This window comes from Capsella rubella, unplaced genomic scaffold (assembly GCF_000375325.1).
Source record: "Capsella rubella cultivar Monte Gargano unplaced genomic scaffold, Caprub1_0 scaffold_4, whole genome shotgun sequence".
NCBI lineage: Eukaryota > Viridiplantae > Streptophyta > Magnoliopsida > Brassicales > Brassicaceae > Capsella > Capsella rubella.
The window spans coordinates 6238635-6252949 of NW_006238920.1; the positions used below are offsets into that span (position 1 = coordinate 6238635).

Here is a 14315-nt window from a genome sequence, read left to right on the forward strand (position 1 = left end):
CTCAAATCTTTCTAAATCGTTAAAAATCAAAACAATGTTATTTTAACTTTTTCAATTTACAAACAAAGAATGTATTTGATCAACCAAGGTTTTGATGTCAAGGTAATTCGCAGCCTCCATGAGATCAAAGAGCGTGGATATATATGATCAACCTTCCATAAACTCAGCATCCCACTTCTTGCTATCATCTTTCGTGGTCTCATCCAATATGAAGAATCAGCATCAACGTGAAAGTTGCATTAATACTCGATCACTTTGGAGAGGATTTTGCCTTTGACCAATGCAAGCAGAAGCAGAACTACATTTATTTTTCCGAGATGTTTTGATCTTGTAATACCATTATGTATATATGCACAAGCACATCGTAAACAGTTCACCTTAGATTAGATTAAGTAAGATATGAACATTAAGTGATATCATGGTTGGTGGTGCTTTGTATTGTTTGCTTAGATTAAGTATAAACAAGATAAGTGAGTCACCAAAGTAGTTTGTTTAGCGAATATCGATATCAACAAGTCATATGGAGAATTTTGGGTATTTTCCATGAAAATACAATTAAATATGTTAGAGAAAACATTTTTTTATTTTAGTTTTTTGATAAAAGAAAACAAAACATTTTTTAAATAGTAATGTAACAAAAATAAGGAGATAGAGAAGAACAATGTAATAAGTCAACAAAATGGTGGAGCTAGCTAGAGTCTCTGTTTATAAACTTATGATCTTCAACATAGTCTACAAAGGTGTAAACTCTAGTAGGATTCTTAAACGCTTCAAAACCTTTAACACTAACTCTCTCAAGAGTGCCTCTTCCGAGATTACAGTAGAAAACAAACAAAGCTTTAGATGTATACTCCGATGACAAAATAATTTCACCAGTAGTAGTCACTCCGACCATGGAAACACCTCCCTTGACGACTATATCCACTGGAAACCTGTGTCTATGTTCCAACCATTCTTGTTTCTGCTGGTCAATGTCCTCTAGAGTCCACAAACGCAAATAGAGCTCACAACTAGGCATTTCGTCATACTCATCATCGTAGGTATACCAGCACCAACTCATCACTCCTAGTTTACCTTTGTAATTAATCAGTTTAGTACGCGAAGATGAAACTAATAACTTCTTAATGATAGCGTCTGTCTTAAGAAACCAAAGCTTTTCAGACCTAACATCAAAGCAAGCTATCTTCTGACCCTTTCCTTGTCCAGCTATGTAATACAAAACCCCATTGATGCATACACCTTCACCTATAGGGTAATGTTTTTCCGGACAATACATTTGTCTCCATGACACGTTCTTAGTTCCTAATGTTAGAATTTGTTGTCCCTCTTCATCATTAGATGCTCCATAAAGCGAGTTCCTTAGGGTTGATGCTTTGTATCGTTTGCCAATAGGATCATACCCTAATAAGGTTCTTGAATCTCTTTTCCTCTTCAGCTGAGGTAATCTCGTGTACTGTCCCGTGCTAGGGTTACATATAGCCGGAACTTCACCTCTCTTCATATTAGGGAAATAGAGCAAGCCAGAGACCGGACCACAGATCTCTTGTCCGATATCTCCACGTAACTTCATATGAAAGTCGGCTGATACTACAAGAGAGTTGTTCTTGTCTGGATTCTGGAGATGAGGCGACGTGTAGAAGCGCCACTCATTGGAATTTTTGACAGCGAATAAGAGACGTGGCTCAGAAGTCAAGGATCTTGTTAAGAACAACTCGGTGAAATCTTGAGAGGTGTGTATGGATGCGCAGAACTTGGATGCGAGACCAAACCTAGCGATTGATTCAACAGACAATCTCGAGAGGATGTCGAGAATGATGTCAACAGGGATGGGATCTGAGTTACCTTCTCTTTCCATCGAAGATCGTGTGTTGGTACCAGACTTGGTTTTAGGGTTTTATAAAGATATCTCTAAAGTCACTTAAGATTAGAAGAATGAATAAGTTCAATATATATATAGATAGAGGTTGGGATATTTTGAGGTGAGAGCAACATGTAAAAAAAAAAAGGAAAAAAAAAAAATGTAGATTCATAAATGTTAAATCTCGATTCCGAAAAGTAAATAAGGTAAAGTATTATTTTTAATATTTTGTCACAAGAAAAACACAAATTAATGTAAATATCAAACATATATATGCATAATGCATGATGTGATCTGAACTTTTATTATTTTGATGATGTTTGAGAATCATATCTAACATGGCAAGACAATACGTGAACCGGTGAATCCATGTGGCGTTTCTTATCTACGTCAATTTATTTTATTTTATCAGGATTTTGTATTACTTTTATTTGTAAATTTATACACAGTCTAGTTGTTTTTTTTATCTTCTCTTCTTAAGGCTTTATGGTTCTTTCGTTGAAGAATGGTTCTAATTAAAGCTATATATATACTCTCTTCCAAAATTGCTTAATGTTCAGATCGTTGTACCTAACCATGAGGTTGAAAACTTTGTAATTAAGCATTGTTCTCTTTTGGGATCCTCTTTTGAACGGGACAATCAATAAAACACCAAAGTTAAGGAATGGAAAACATATAACATGAAGAAAAAATGTTGGGCAGTACCACCCTTAACATTTCTCTTTTTTTTTGTTTTCTTACAAAAATAGATTAGCTTGATACTTGAAGTTCTAGATTCGTAACCAAGTTCTTATAGTAGAAATTTAAGCTTTGTTGATTATTTATTTTTCTCGGTTGGTAAGAGCAATAGATTATGTAAATCGTGGTTGTTGCTGCAAGAGATATGACAATACGATTGAATATAAGAAAACATTTCTCCTTCTTATTATAAATTATTTATCTATCATCAAATACCACAGCTTCCACCTGGTCCACCAAAAGAGAAAGATACTCCATTTGACTTGAAATAACCCCAATATGATACTCTATAGCACTGGTAAGAATCTGCATAACGTCTTGCCATCTTGTCTTTAATATCAACCAGTTGATAATTTGAATTCCTGACTTTAACATGAAGAAAATATGAACTTCTGTGAAAGTCAACTACCGGAAAATGTCCATTTCCCATTGGAGGACTAATTCCATTCGGAGATGTGAAAGTATTTCCTCCGTATCGTACCAAAGAAGCTCCTTGTTTTAAGTGTGGGAATAATTCTTTGGGCCAATAACCAATTACTTCATCAAAATTTTTTAGTGCCCAGTTTCCGGTGAAACCATCCTAATAAATATTAAAACATCAAAAAATGATTACAAAAAATACGGCAATGTTATAAGGATATATTTTAACAAGGTAATTTTATTGATATAATATTCAAAAACTAGGGTTTAACCTATGGTACACGCGTGACGATTTTTTTGACTAAAAATATTTATATTTAAGTTATTTGTTAATTTTGTTTAGTGTTTTAAATTGTGTAATTTGATTGTGAATTTTATTACTTAACTCATTGGATATATTTTTTGTAAATAATATTTTTATTTTATTTTAAGTTGTATTTGTTGATTAATTTTTTAAAGTATTTAAGATTGTTCAATTGTATTATGATCGTTAATTCTACAATTTAACCCATGGAATACTACATGAAAATTTGTTTTTTATATAATCGTAATTTAATTAACTTAATTAAATATGTATAATATTTCAAATAATGATACGATGATGGCGTAAAAATTTCTAGGGGGAATTTCAAGAATACCCCTTTTCATATTCCTCTTTTTAAAAATACCCCATTTTCAAACTTTATCAAAATAACCATTAAAAATATTGAAATTTATCTAAATATGTATGTAAGCTTATAAATATACTAGGATTTACCTCGTGGTACACCACGGGTACATAATTTAATATATTTGTTTGGTTGGTCATTTTTGTAGTTGATTTATATAGTCTAGTTTTATATGTATTTATTTCATTTAATTTTACATACTTTTATGAATTTGTATTATAAGTAGATTCATAAATATATGTGGTCAACCCGCAGTACACCACGGAATAATTTTGTTGTAAAACAAATTATAATTTAACTTAACTCGTAAAAATATTTTATTATAGACAACCCGTAAGAAAAAAATATAATCCTATTTATGTAAACTCAAATCCGTCCAATCATATTTATGTACAATATTATTCTATTTTAAAAAATTAGAGTTAAAATATTAATAATACTTTCAATTAAATGTTAGAATATTACGGCATTAGTAAGAGTTTCTATAATATTTTAAACCTTTCTAAGAAAATAAAATTTATAATATTTTGAAACTTTTTAAAAATTTAGTTTTCTTAAATATATAACCGGATTAAACAATTTTTTTTTTTAATTTGGATGCCTAAAAAACCAAATTTCATGCTCATTTGTAGTTGAAAACATATTAGTCATATTTATAATGGTTTTGAACTCTTATATAAACATTTTCCCTTTATCAATTGAGTTATATATGTCCGTTTACAAAAATTTAAATTTCAAAATGTGTGAAAAAAATTGTATTTTTATTATAATTATTTTTTATGTAATAATATAAATGGAAAATAAATAAGATTATATAAATATATTGGAGAGAGATTCAAATTATTAGAGAGATATTTTAGGAAATTTTTTTGATGTAATAAATATTTATTTCCAATGTTGAGATTTGCTTGTGATTTAATTACAAAATTTAGTTTAAGTTTTGTTATTTATTCAAATAGCAAGGATTTGATTATGCAAATATTACAAAATAAAAGGTTATAACCTAAATTAGATTTTAGTACAAAATGTACTTCAAAAATGTTAAGATAGATATACAAATTACCTTTATATGTGTATAAAACTTTATATAACTTTCATATATAGCGGAAAAATAAATTATAAAAATCATATAAAAACCTTATAAAAACTGTATAAACCCTTCTAAAAACCTTTTAAAAACCTTATAAAAATTATAAAAACGATTTAAAACTATTTAAAAAATATTAAAATATCTGTATCGAATCTCCCAGTTGTAGTTATTATATAGAAGTACCTTATAAACTATATAAAACTTTATAATTTTTTATATTTAAAAAGGGGTATTTTTGAAAATGGATTGATAAAGGGCGTATTTTTAAAAAGGGATACATCAAAAGGGGTATTTCTCAAAAATTCTCAAATTTCTACCCAATGTGTGATATATATTGTACATACTTTTTCTTCTTTATAGATTCAATAATATCCAATTTCAAAAATTTAAATCGCAACATATGCGGAAAAATGTATATTTATTATACATATGTTATATGTAATATTATCAATTTTAAAACAAATAAGATCATATAAAGATATTTGAGAAATATTCAATATATTTGGGAGATATTTTAGGAAATTTTGTTAATGTAATAAATATTGGTTTCAAATTTTGTGATTCTGTTTTGATTTAATTACAAAATTTACCTTAAATTTTTGTTATTCATTCAAATGTCAAGGGTTTATTATGAAAATATTATAAAATAAAAGGTTATAACATCAAATGTACTTATAAAATGTATATATAGACTAGGTTTGGACCCGCGCTACAGCGCGGGGGAAATAATTACTTATAGATAATGTTTAACGGATTTTTAAAAATAATTTATTTAAACTTTTACCAAAAAAAAGTTTAATGGATTAAATTATATTACATTTTAATTTTATTACAGTGCAGTCGATTACAGTGAATCATATATTTGTATAATAAGTTTAAATAAAATAATAAAGGAAAAAGCGAGTAAATAATAATATATTGAGTTTTGATAGAATTAAAAAAAGGTGAAAATTTAACAGCATGAAAGAATATTTATCGATAAACTGTTCAATTTGACCATTTTTGTAATAGAAGTAGGAATAGATGTAAAAAATACACACTTACAATTTATTTTTTGAAGAACCAACCCGTAACAGAATTCATATCGTAAAAACATTATTCATAACTCGCTTTACCATTATAATTGTGATTTTAACAAACTACCCGTGAACTATCTAAAATTTACGTAGTTTGATATATAATATTTTACCAATAAAAATCATGTCTCCAAATTTACATCTATGTCTCAAAACAAATATTTTAAATATGCTTATGTAAGAATGGTTTTAATATTGGTCATACTTATAATGATTTTCAATCATTGTCCAAAATATTTAACCGAGTGTAATTGAGTATTATATGTCCGTTTTGAAAAATTTAAATTGCATCATATGCAATAAAAAGTTAAAATTTTTTGAAACATTTTTATTATTTAGTATAATATCATAAATTAAAAAGGAAAGATCAAATAAAAGTAAAAGAAGAATAATAATTGTTTATAATATATTATATTAAATAAATATTAGGAAATCCTAAAATTAGTTATGGAAATAATATAATCCTAAACTTAAATATGAAAAGTATCCGATGTATGTATCCAAACCCATTTTAATATCCAATTTTGAAGTATCTAATTCTTAAAATCGGGTTTATTTTTTACTCTTGACCCGACCCGCATTCTATTTTGTACTTCTCTTTTACTAATATAGAGATGAAAAATTATAATGAGGATGAATGCAATTATTTCTGAACCCTAAACCAAGAATTTGAATTTTTTGGCATTTGGTAAAGTAGTAATAACTAAAATTCATTGTTGTCAACTAAAAGATTTTTCTTATAACATGTGAAAATTACCTGAAAAACTTGTGGTTGGATAATAACTGTTGTTTTATCACCATAAATAGTGGATCTACTAATATAGCTTCCAATGGTGGGATCTCGACAAGTAACAACAAAACCAGGACAATTTGTATTATAACACCCGGTTTTTTTATATCCATCCGCCTGATAAATTCAGAAAATGTAAAATATTATGAGCTATAGAGAGAAAAAGGCAACAAATGGTTTATTGTTATGAAGATATAAAGATGTAAAGACTTTATTTCTGTAGTAATTTTTTTGTCATGTAAAAAAAAACATAATAATTTGCTATAAATAAAAGAAAACTTAATTCACTTACAGTCCAATATATTGTAAATCGCGTCAAAGTATCACCATATAATCTTGGATGAACCTATAAGAAAAATATTAATCATATGATAAAATACGTGTAACTAACTTAAAATATTGACAAAATTTTAAGTGTTAATAGTTTTGTAAAAAGAAAGTATTAAGCCTTTTTGTAAATTTCAATTTATCTACAATAGTATTTTTGCACCACTTTTTGAAAAAAAAATACTATAGAGACATTTACTAGATTTATTAAGTATATTTTTTACTAGGTTTAATCCGGTTTTTTACAATAGCAAATTAAAACTTTTACGAGTTTCAAAATATTTATTATTTTTAAAAGTTTAAAATATTATCAATATTGAAACTTGTAAAAGTTACAAGCTTTTATAAAAAAAAATCAAAATTTTATAATTTATAGACTTTAAAGTTTAAAATAGGTTAAATATATTAAAACCTTTAAATGGTTTAAATATTATAAATACTTAAGCATTATAGAATGGTTAAAATATTTCAAATATTTCAACTGTATAAAAAATTTAGAGAATTTTTGAGAAATACCCTTTTTGGTGTACCCCTTTTTAAAAATACCCCTTTTATCTATCCATTTTCAAAAATACCCCTTTTTAAATATAAAAAATTATAAAGTTTAATATAGTTTATAAGTTACTTCTATATAATAACTACTACTGGGAGATTCGATACAAATATTTTAAAATGTTTTAAATTGTTTTAAATTGTTTTTATAAGTTTTATAAGGTTTTTAAAAGGTTTTTAAAAGGGTTTATACGGTTTTTATAAGGTTTTTATAATTTATTTTTACACTATTTATGAAAGGTATATAAAGTTTTATACACATATAAAGGTAATTTGTGTATATATTTATAAGCTTACATACATATTTGGATAAGTTTCAATTTTTTTAGTGGGTTTTTTGATAAAGTTTGAAAATGAGGTATTTTTAAAAAGAGGTATATGAAAAGGGGTATTTTTGAAATTCCCCCAAAAATTTAAGCGTTATGCTATATAAAATTTACTTAATCAGCATCCAAATTGTAAAGTTGTATCTCATTTAATTCGATATAGTCAATTTTAAACTTTAAGAAATTGTAAAATAATATAGTTGATATATTTAATATTTAAACAATATATTTTTAATACGAACGGATTATATGACAAGACGGGTTAAAATCTATAATACTAAAAATAAAATAAAATATATCATTAATCTTATATTTCAATAACACCCATATAAAAAATATGTATAATCAAATTTATTTAATGAAATTTATATTATGCAATCTTAATCATTATTAAGTAAATTCCAATAAAATCTGTAAATTTCAAAAATATGAATTAAAAAAGAATTAGTTGTCTAGCGGTATACAACGAGTTAAGATTGAGTATGTATGCATAAATATATATTTTTATATTTACTTATATTTTTCTTGTAAAGGATATATATATATATATATATATATAATGTAATTTTTAGTTCTATGTATAATAATATCACATGACTAAATGTGAACCATACATAATTTTGTTTTATAAATGATAATAACTTACCGCCCATCCAAATTGTATGCTATTGAGTTCGCTTCGAGGTCCATTTTCTAACCAAATTTGACTTTTACTGTATTGGTTATTTTGCACAGTTACATTATGAACACTTATCATAGCTTCTGCTCCTCGATAAATGCTCCCATCCAAAATGGTCTCGATTGTTGCAAACTGTACAACACATGTATATAAGAAAATAGACTCAGTTCACAAATTTACATGTATTATATTCATTTTTAGTAATGAATCGTATAAAACCTACACAAGATTATACAAACTTTTAATAAAAATATATGAAAAAGAAGAAAACTTACATGTTGGCCAGAATACTCGACTGTGTTCTGATGAAAGTTTCCAGTTCCATTTTTTTGCTTAAAAATTGGCACCGTTCCTTTTGGACAACTTAGATCATTTTCTTTATATTTATTGTTTGTATTATGGTTTTCGTGGAAAATGAAATTTTCCTGTAACAAAACAAAATAGTAAGATTAGGAAAATATAATAGAGTTGCAAGATTACTATCTTACAATTGCATAATCACATTTGATTATATGAAAGTAACCAATATCACCACTATACCTGAATCTTGTGGTTTTTTAACAACGGATGTTGGAAAGCGGGTTGTTTGTATATATCAACACAATCAAATTCCTGTAAAATTGACTAAAAAATAATCCTTTTGAGAAAAGTTAAATTTATCAAATCTTAAAAGAAATTAAAAATTACAAATTGAATTTATAAAAAGCTCACATCACTGTTTCCTTCGACAATTTGCGTAAGAAACAAATAAGAAAATAGAATGAACACTAGTTTTAAACCCATTTATTAAGTTTACTTGTATTTCTGCATTGATATTTTGATCGCTATATATAAACCAATTTGAGTCAACAAACATTTAACAAGCTACCAAAAATATATATTTGAGTCAATGAGCATTTAACATGTTACCAAAAAATATATTTGAGTCAACAAGCATTTAACATGTTACCAAAAAATATATTTGAGTCCTTACCAAAAAAAATATATATATATTTGAGTCAAAACTAATTAATTCAATACCGTTTTCGAGGTTTTTATAACTAAATACAGAAATATAAATTTGTGATGAAAACAAAACATGTAAAAAAAAATGAAAGTAAATCTATTAGAACATTTTTGCAGCACTATTTGAAAAAAAACCTTAGGGTTAAAACATATTTACACCTAAATACCATTAGCTTAAAAAATAATTTCCTATTATTTTTGTCAAATTCGATTACACAATTAATTACATAAAATCATAAAATTATTTCCTAATTAAATTTTCCTAAAATTCTGTAAAATCAGTTCCCCTCCGATTGGTATTGTGTAATTAATCAACACAATTAATTCCATTATATTTTCTCCCTTAAAATCAAAACAACACAATTTACATTTATTTTAAATATAGAAATAATCACATTTAAAAAAAATTCTAAAATCTCTTCCTAATAAATACAAAATCGGAGGGGAATTGATTTTAGAGAATTTTAGGAAAATTTAATTAGGAAATAATCATATTTAATAAAATTCCTATAACCTCTCCTTAATAAATACAAAATCTCATTTTCATATTTTTTCAATTTATTTCTCTCGAATATTTATTGCTTGAACCTAACAGTTGGACTAACGTTTTTTTTTATTACATCTCTTCTATCTATTTAATATGTACTAGGATTTATCCCGTTGTACACCACGGGTCCATAATTTATTATATTTGCTTGATTTATTATTTTTGTAGTTGGTTTATATACTATAGTTTTATACGTGTTTATATTATTTTAATTTTATATAATTTTATGAATTTGTATAATAAGTAGACTCATAGATATATGTGGTCAGTCCGCGATACACTTCACAAAAGAAAAAAAACTTGCAGTACACCGCAGGATGATTTGTTGTAAATAAAAATTTATATTTTACCTTAACCCGTAAAACTTTTTTAATATACACAACCGTAAGAAACATATAATCATATTTATATAAACTCAAAACCGTTCATTCATATTTATTTACAATATTATTATATTTGAAATATTTTGAGTTAAAATATTAATAATATTTTAAATTTTTGTCGAGTTTAAATATTTTTTATATTTTAAATATTCTATAAAACTTTAAAATTTTAATTTGGATACATGAGAAATCAAAGTTCATGTTCATTTGAAGTTGTGAAAATATTAGTACTATTTATAATGGGTTTGAACTATCTAATTTTTTTACCTTATAGACGTTGTACATATATTTTTTCCTTTATCGTTTGAGTTATATACGCCCGTTTTCAAAATTTTAAATTGCAAAATGTGTGAAAAAAAATTTGTATTTTTATTATAAATATATTTTATGTAATAATATAAATTAAAAACAAATAAAATTACATAAATATATTGGAGAGATATTCGATTAATTAGAGAGAGACGTTTTAGGAAATCTTTTTGTGTAATAAATATTTGTTTCCAATTTTACGATTTGCTTGTAATTTAATTACAAATTTTACTTTTAAGTTTTGTTATTTATTCAATTGGCAAGAGTTTGATTATGCAAATATTCTAAAATAAAAGGTTATAAACCTAAATAGATTTTAGTACCAAATGTACTTAAAAAATGTATATATAGATTTCTTAGCGAGTGATTAACGCTTTTGTTATCACATCCCTTATACAGTATATCTATTTAGACGCTTTTGTCTAAATATATCATTCACTACAAATGATTAACCATTTGCTTTCTGACAGCTGCAACATACATGGGAAAAGAGAATAACCAAACCAAACCGAAAAGAGAAAAGAACTTAAAGGAAAATATTGAACATATACTTTGGAAAGAAACACAGTGGTTATATGAAAGTCAATAACCGGAAAATGTCCATTTCCCATTGGAGGACTAATTCCATTAGGAGATGTGAAGGTATTTCCTCCGTATCGCACCAAAGAAGCTCCTTTTCTTAAGTGTGTGAATAATTCTTTGGGCCAATAACCAATTATTTCATCTAATATTTTTAGCGCCCAATTTCCGGTAAAACCATCCTAATAAATATTAAAAAAACTCTAAAAATGATTACAAAAACACTTGAAAATTATAAGCATATATGTTATTTTAACAAGAAAATGGATAAATATTATATTCAAAAAAAAATATAAGGAAAAAATGTCATTTAATTCAAGAATTTCAAATTTTGGCCATTTAAATCACAAACTTTCTGAAATAGACTATTTGTCAAATAAACTATTTGACATAAAACATGTGAAAATTTTACCTGAAAAACTTGTGGTGTGACGTATCTTGTTTCTTTACCAACGTAAATAGAAGATCTACTAATATAGCTTCCAATGGAGGGAACTCGACTTGTAATAATAAAACCAGGACAATTTGTATTATAACATCCAGTTTTCTTATATCCATCTGCCTGAAATTTTTTATAAAGTCAAAATATTTTGAGACACAAAGAGAAAAAGGCAAAACATGTTTAAATTTTATAAACATACAAAGAAATTATTATCTTTTATGAAGATACAAAGATATAAAGAAAATGTAGTCAATTTTATTTTATTGGTTAGTCATGTAGAAAAAAAACATAATCATTTGCTATTAAAAAAAACAGAACTAATTCACTTACAGTCCAATATATTGTAAATCGCGTCAAAGTGTCCTCGTATATTCTTGGATGAACCTATAAAACATATTAACACATGATAAAACGTGTGTATGCTAACTTTAAATATTAACAAAATTTTAAGTGTGAATATTTCTATTTAGAAAGAAAGTATTAAACCTAATTTTCAATGAATATATATGCATAAATATACTTTTAATAGTTTTCTTTTAAAGTATATATAAAATAAACACAATGTATATAAATTTTATTTCTATAAATGATAATAACTTACCGCCCATCCAAATTGTATGCTATTGAGTTCGTCGCGAGGTCCGTTCTCTAACCAAATTTGACTTTTAGAGTATTGGTTATTTTGTACAGTTACATTGTGAACACTTATCATAGCTTCTGCTCCGCGGTAAATGCTCTCATCCAAAATGGTCTCGACGGTAGCAAACTATACATCACATGTATATAAAATGTATATTAAAAATAGACTCGCTCACAAATTTTACATGTATTATATTCATATTTTCTAGCTGCAAATCATATAAAAACTATATGAGATTATATAATTTTTTAATAAAAATATAGGAAAATAAGAAATTTACATGTTGGCCAAAATATTCCATTGTGTTCGGATGAAAGCTCTCAATTCCAATTTTCTGCTTTAAAATTGGCACAGTTCCTTTTGGACAACTTCGATCATTTTCTTTATATTTATTTTTTATATCATGGTTTTCATTGAAACCAAAATTTTCCTGTAACAAAAAAAAATAATGTGATTAGGAATATATATAATAGAGTTACAAGATTATTATTTTACAATTGCATAATCACATTTGATTGTATCAAAGTAACCACTATCACTACTATACTTGAATCTTGTGGTGTTTTAACAATGGATGTTGGAAAGCGGGTTGTTTGTATTTATCAACACAATCAAATTCCTGTAAAATTGACTAAAAAACAAATTTCTTGAGAAAATTGAATTATATAATCTTATAAGAAATTAAATTTTTACAAAGTAGAAGTTAGAAAAAGCTCACATCACTGTTTCCTTCGACCATTTGCGTAAGAAACAAATAAGAAGATAGAACAAACACTAGATTTAAATCCATTGTTTAAATTTTAAATTCACTTATATTTCTGCTTTGGTATTTTGATCACTATATATAAACCAATTTGAGTCAACATGCATTTAACTTACCAAAAAATATATTTGAGTCAAAACTAATTAATTATATACCATTTTTGAGTGTTTTTTTCTTTACTAAAAAAAAAAAAGAAATATAGAAAATCGAAAACTATGAACAAATAAATAACAATCCAAAAGAAGAGCTTTGACATGAGGAAGCCAACAGTGTTGCCACAACCAAATTGGCAAAGTTATCACAAAACTGAACAAGAAAACTTGAAAGTCTTGCCGTCTTCTAAATATAAAATTAAGAAATTATTTTCATATAATATTTAAACTAAATTTGTCAACAAAAATGTACAAAATCGTATAGTTGTTGAGTATTATCAGCTCACACAAAGCTGTGTGTGTTTAACTCTAAGCTCAAATTAGTATAGAATATAGATTAAATCAAAGCTTAATTATCTGCATTAGTTTCAAACTCACCTAAGTAAATATATATATATTTCACTCGTCGATATCTAGTATATGTGATTAAGTTCAGGGAACAAACTCCATTTATTGATCTTGTTCATCATAAATTTAGCAAAACATGAGCAAACATAAAGCAAAAACCTTAACTGTATCAATTTTATTTTATATATTTGTTAATTTCAATTAGATATTCTTTTATATTTTTAAATGTTTTTATTTTCTTATTTCTATAGTGAATGAGATTTTTTTTTTTTTTGATAAAAAATTATAAAATCGAATAACTCAGAAATTTTAGTAATAGATTATTCCTAGATTATTATAATTTTTTGATATACATGCATGATGGTTCCTAGAAGACATAGGTTGAATTTATTACTGTTTATGTGGATTATAGAGAATTGATTTTAGAGAATTTTAGGAAAATTTAATTAGGAAATAATCATATTTAATAAAATTTCTATAACCTCTCCTTAATAAATACAAAATCTCATTTTCATATTTTTCAATTTATTTCTCTCGAATGTTGCCTTCTTCACAGCTTCCGTGTAGGTCTAAAGCTTAGCTACTAAATTTGAGCTAAGAGATATACCTTTCGATTCCGCCGG

The 14315-nt window shown here is 25.9% G+C and overlaps 3 protein-coding genes across 4 annotated transcripts; all 3 read right to left on the minus strand.

The window, feature by feature from the left end:
• Positions 1-688: 688 nt before the first annotated feature.
• Positions 689-1855, minus strand: LOC17890026 (putative F-box protein At5g52620). The gene has a single exon (XM_006296447.1). The coding sequence runs from the start codon at positions 1853-1855 to the stop codon at positions 689-691; it is 1167 nt and encodes a 388-aa protein (XP_006296509.1).
• An 837-nt stretch (positions 1856-2692) lies between these two features.
• LOC111831030 lies at positions 2693-9337 on the minus strand. 2 transcript variants are annotated; one of them, XM_023784522.1, is made up of 7 exons: positions 9236-9337; positions 9065-9136; positions 8800-8949; positions 8492-8656; positions 6933-6986; positions 6608-6757; positions 2693-3176 (listed from the first exon to the last, which is right to left on the minus strand). In XM_023784522.1, the coding sequence occupies exons 1-7, from the start codon at positions 9305-9307 to the stop codon at positions 2805-2807; spliced, it is 1035 nt and encodes a 344-aa protein (XP_023640290.1). In that variant the 5' UTR covers positions 9308-9337; the 3' UTR covers positions 2693-2804. The 2 variants fall into 2 exon arrangements, with proteins under 2 accessions (XP_023640290.1, XP_023640289.1); XM_023784521.1 differs by having other exon boundaries at positions 9065-9148.
• Positions 9338-11199: 1862 nt separating this feature from the next.
• LOC111831084 lies at positions 11200-13219 on the minus strand. Its single transcript, XM_023784598.1, has 7 exons — positions 13148-13219; positions 12977-13060; positions 12710-12859; positions 12391-12555; positions 12120-12173; positions 11760-11909; positions 11200-11529 (listed from the first exon to the last, which is right to left on the minus strand). The coding sequence occupies exons 1-7, from the start codon at positions 13217-13219 to the stop codon at positions 11200-11202; spliced, it is 1005 nt and encodes a 334-aa protein (XP_023640366.1).
• Positions 13220-14315: the final 1096 nt, after the last annotated feature.

Coding starts and splice junctions, on each gene's coding strand:
- LOC111831084 (XM_023784598.1), bottom strand. CDS start 13,219: ATGGATTTAAATCTAGTGTTTGTTCTATCTTCTTATTTGTTTCTTACG. Junction 12,860..12,976: donor TAAAACACCACAAGATTCAA/GTATAGTAGTGA, acceptor TTTTTGTTACAG/GAAAATTTTGGTTTCAATGA. Junction 11,910..12,119: donor GATTTACAATATATTGGACT/GTAAGTGAATTA, acceptor AAAAAATTTCAG/GCAGATGGATATAAGAAAAC.
- LOC17890026 (XM_006296447.1), bottom strand. CDS start 1,855: ATGGAAAGAGAAGGTAACTCAGATCCCATCCCTGTTGACATCATTCTC.
- LOC111831030 (XM_023784521.1), bottom strand. CDS start 9,307: ATGGGTTTAAAACTAGTGTTCATTCTATTTTCTTATTTGTTTCTTACG. Junction 6,758..6,932: donor GATTTACAATATATTGGACT/GTAAGTGAATTA, acceptor TGAATTTATCAG/GCGGATGGATATAAAAAAAC. Junction 3,177..6,607: donor TCCAACCACAAGTTTTTCAG/GTAATTTTCACA, acceptor AATATTTATTAG/GATGGTTTCACCGGAAACTG.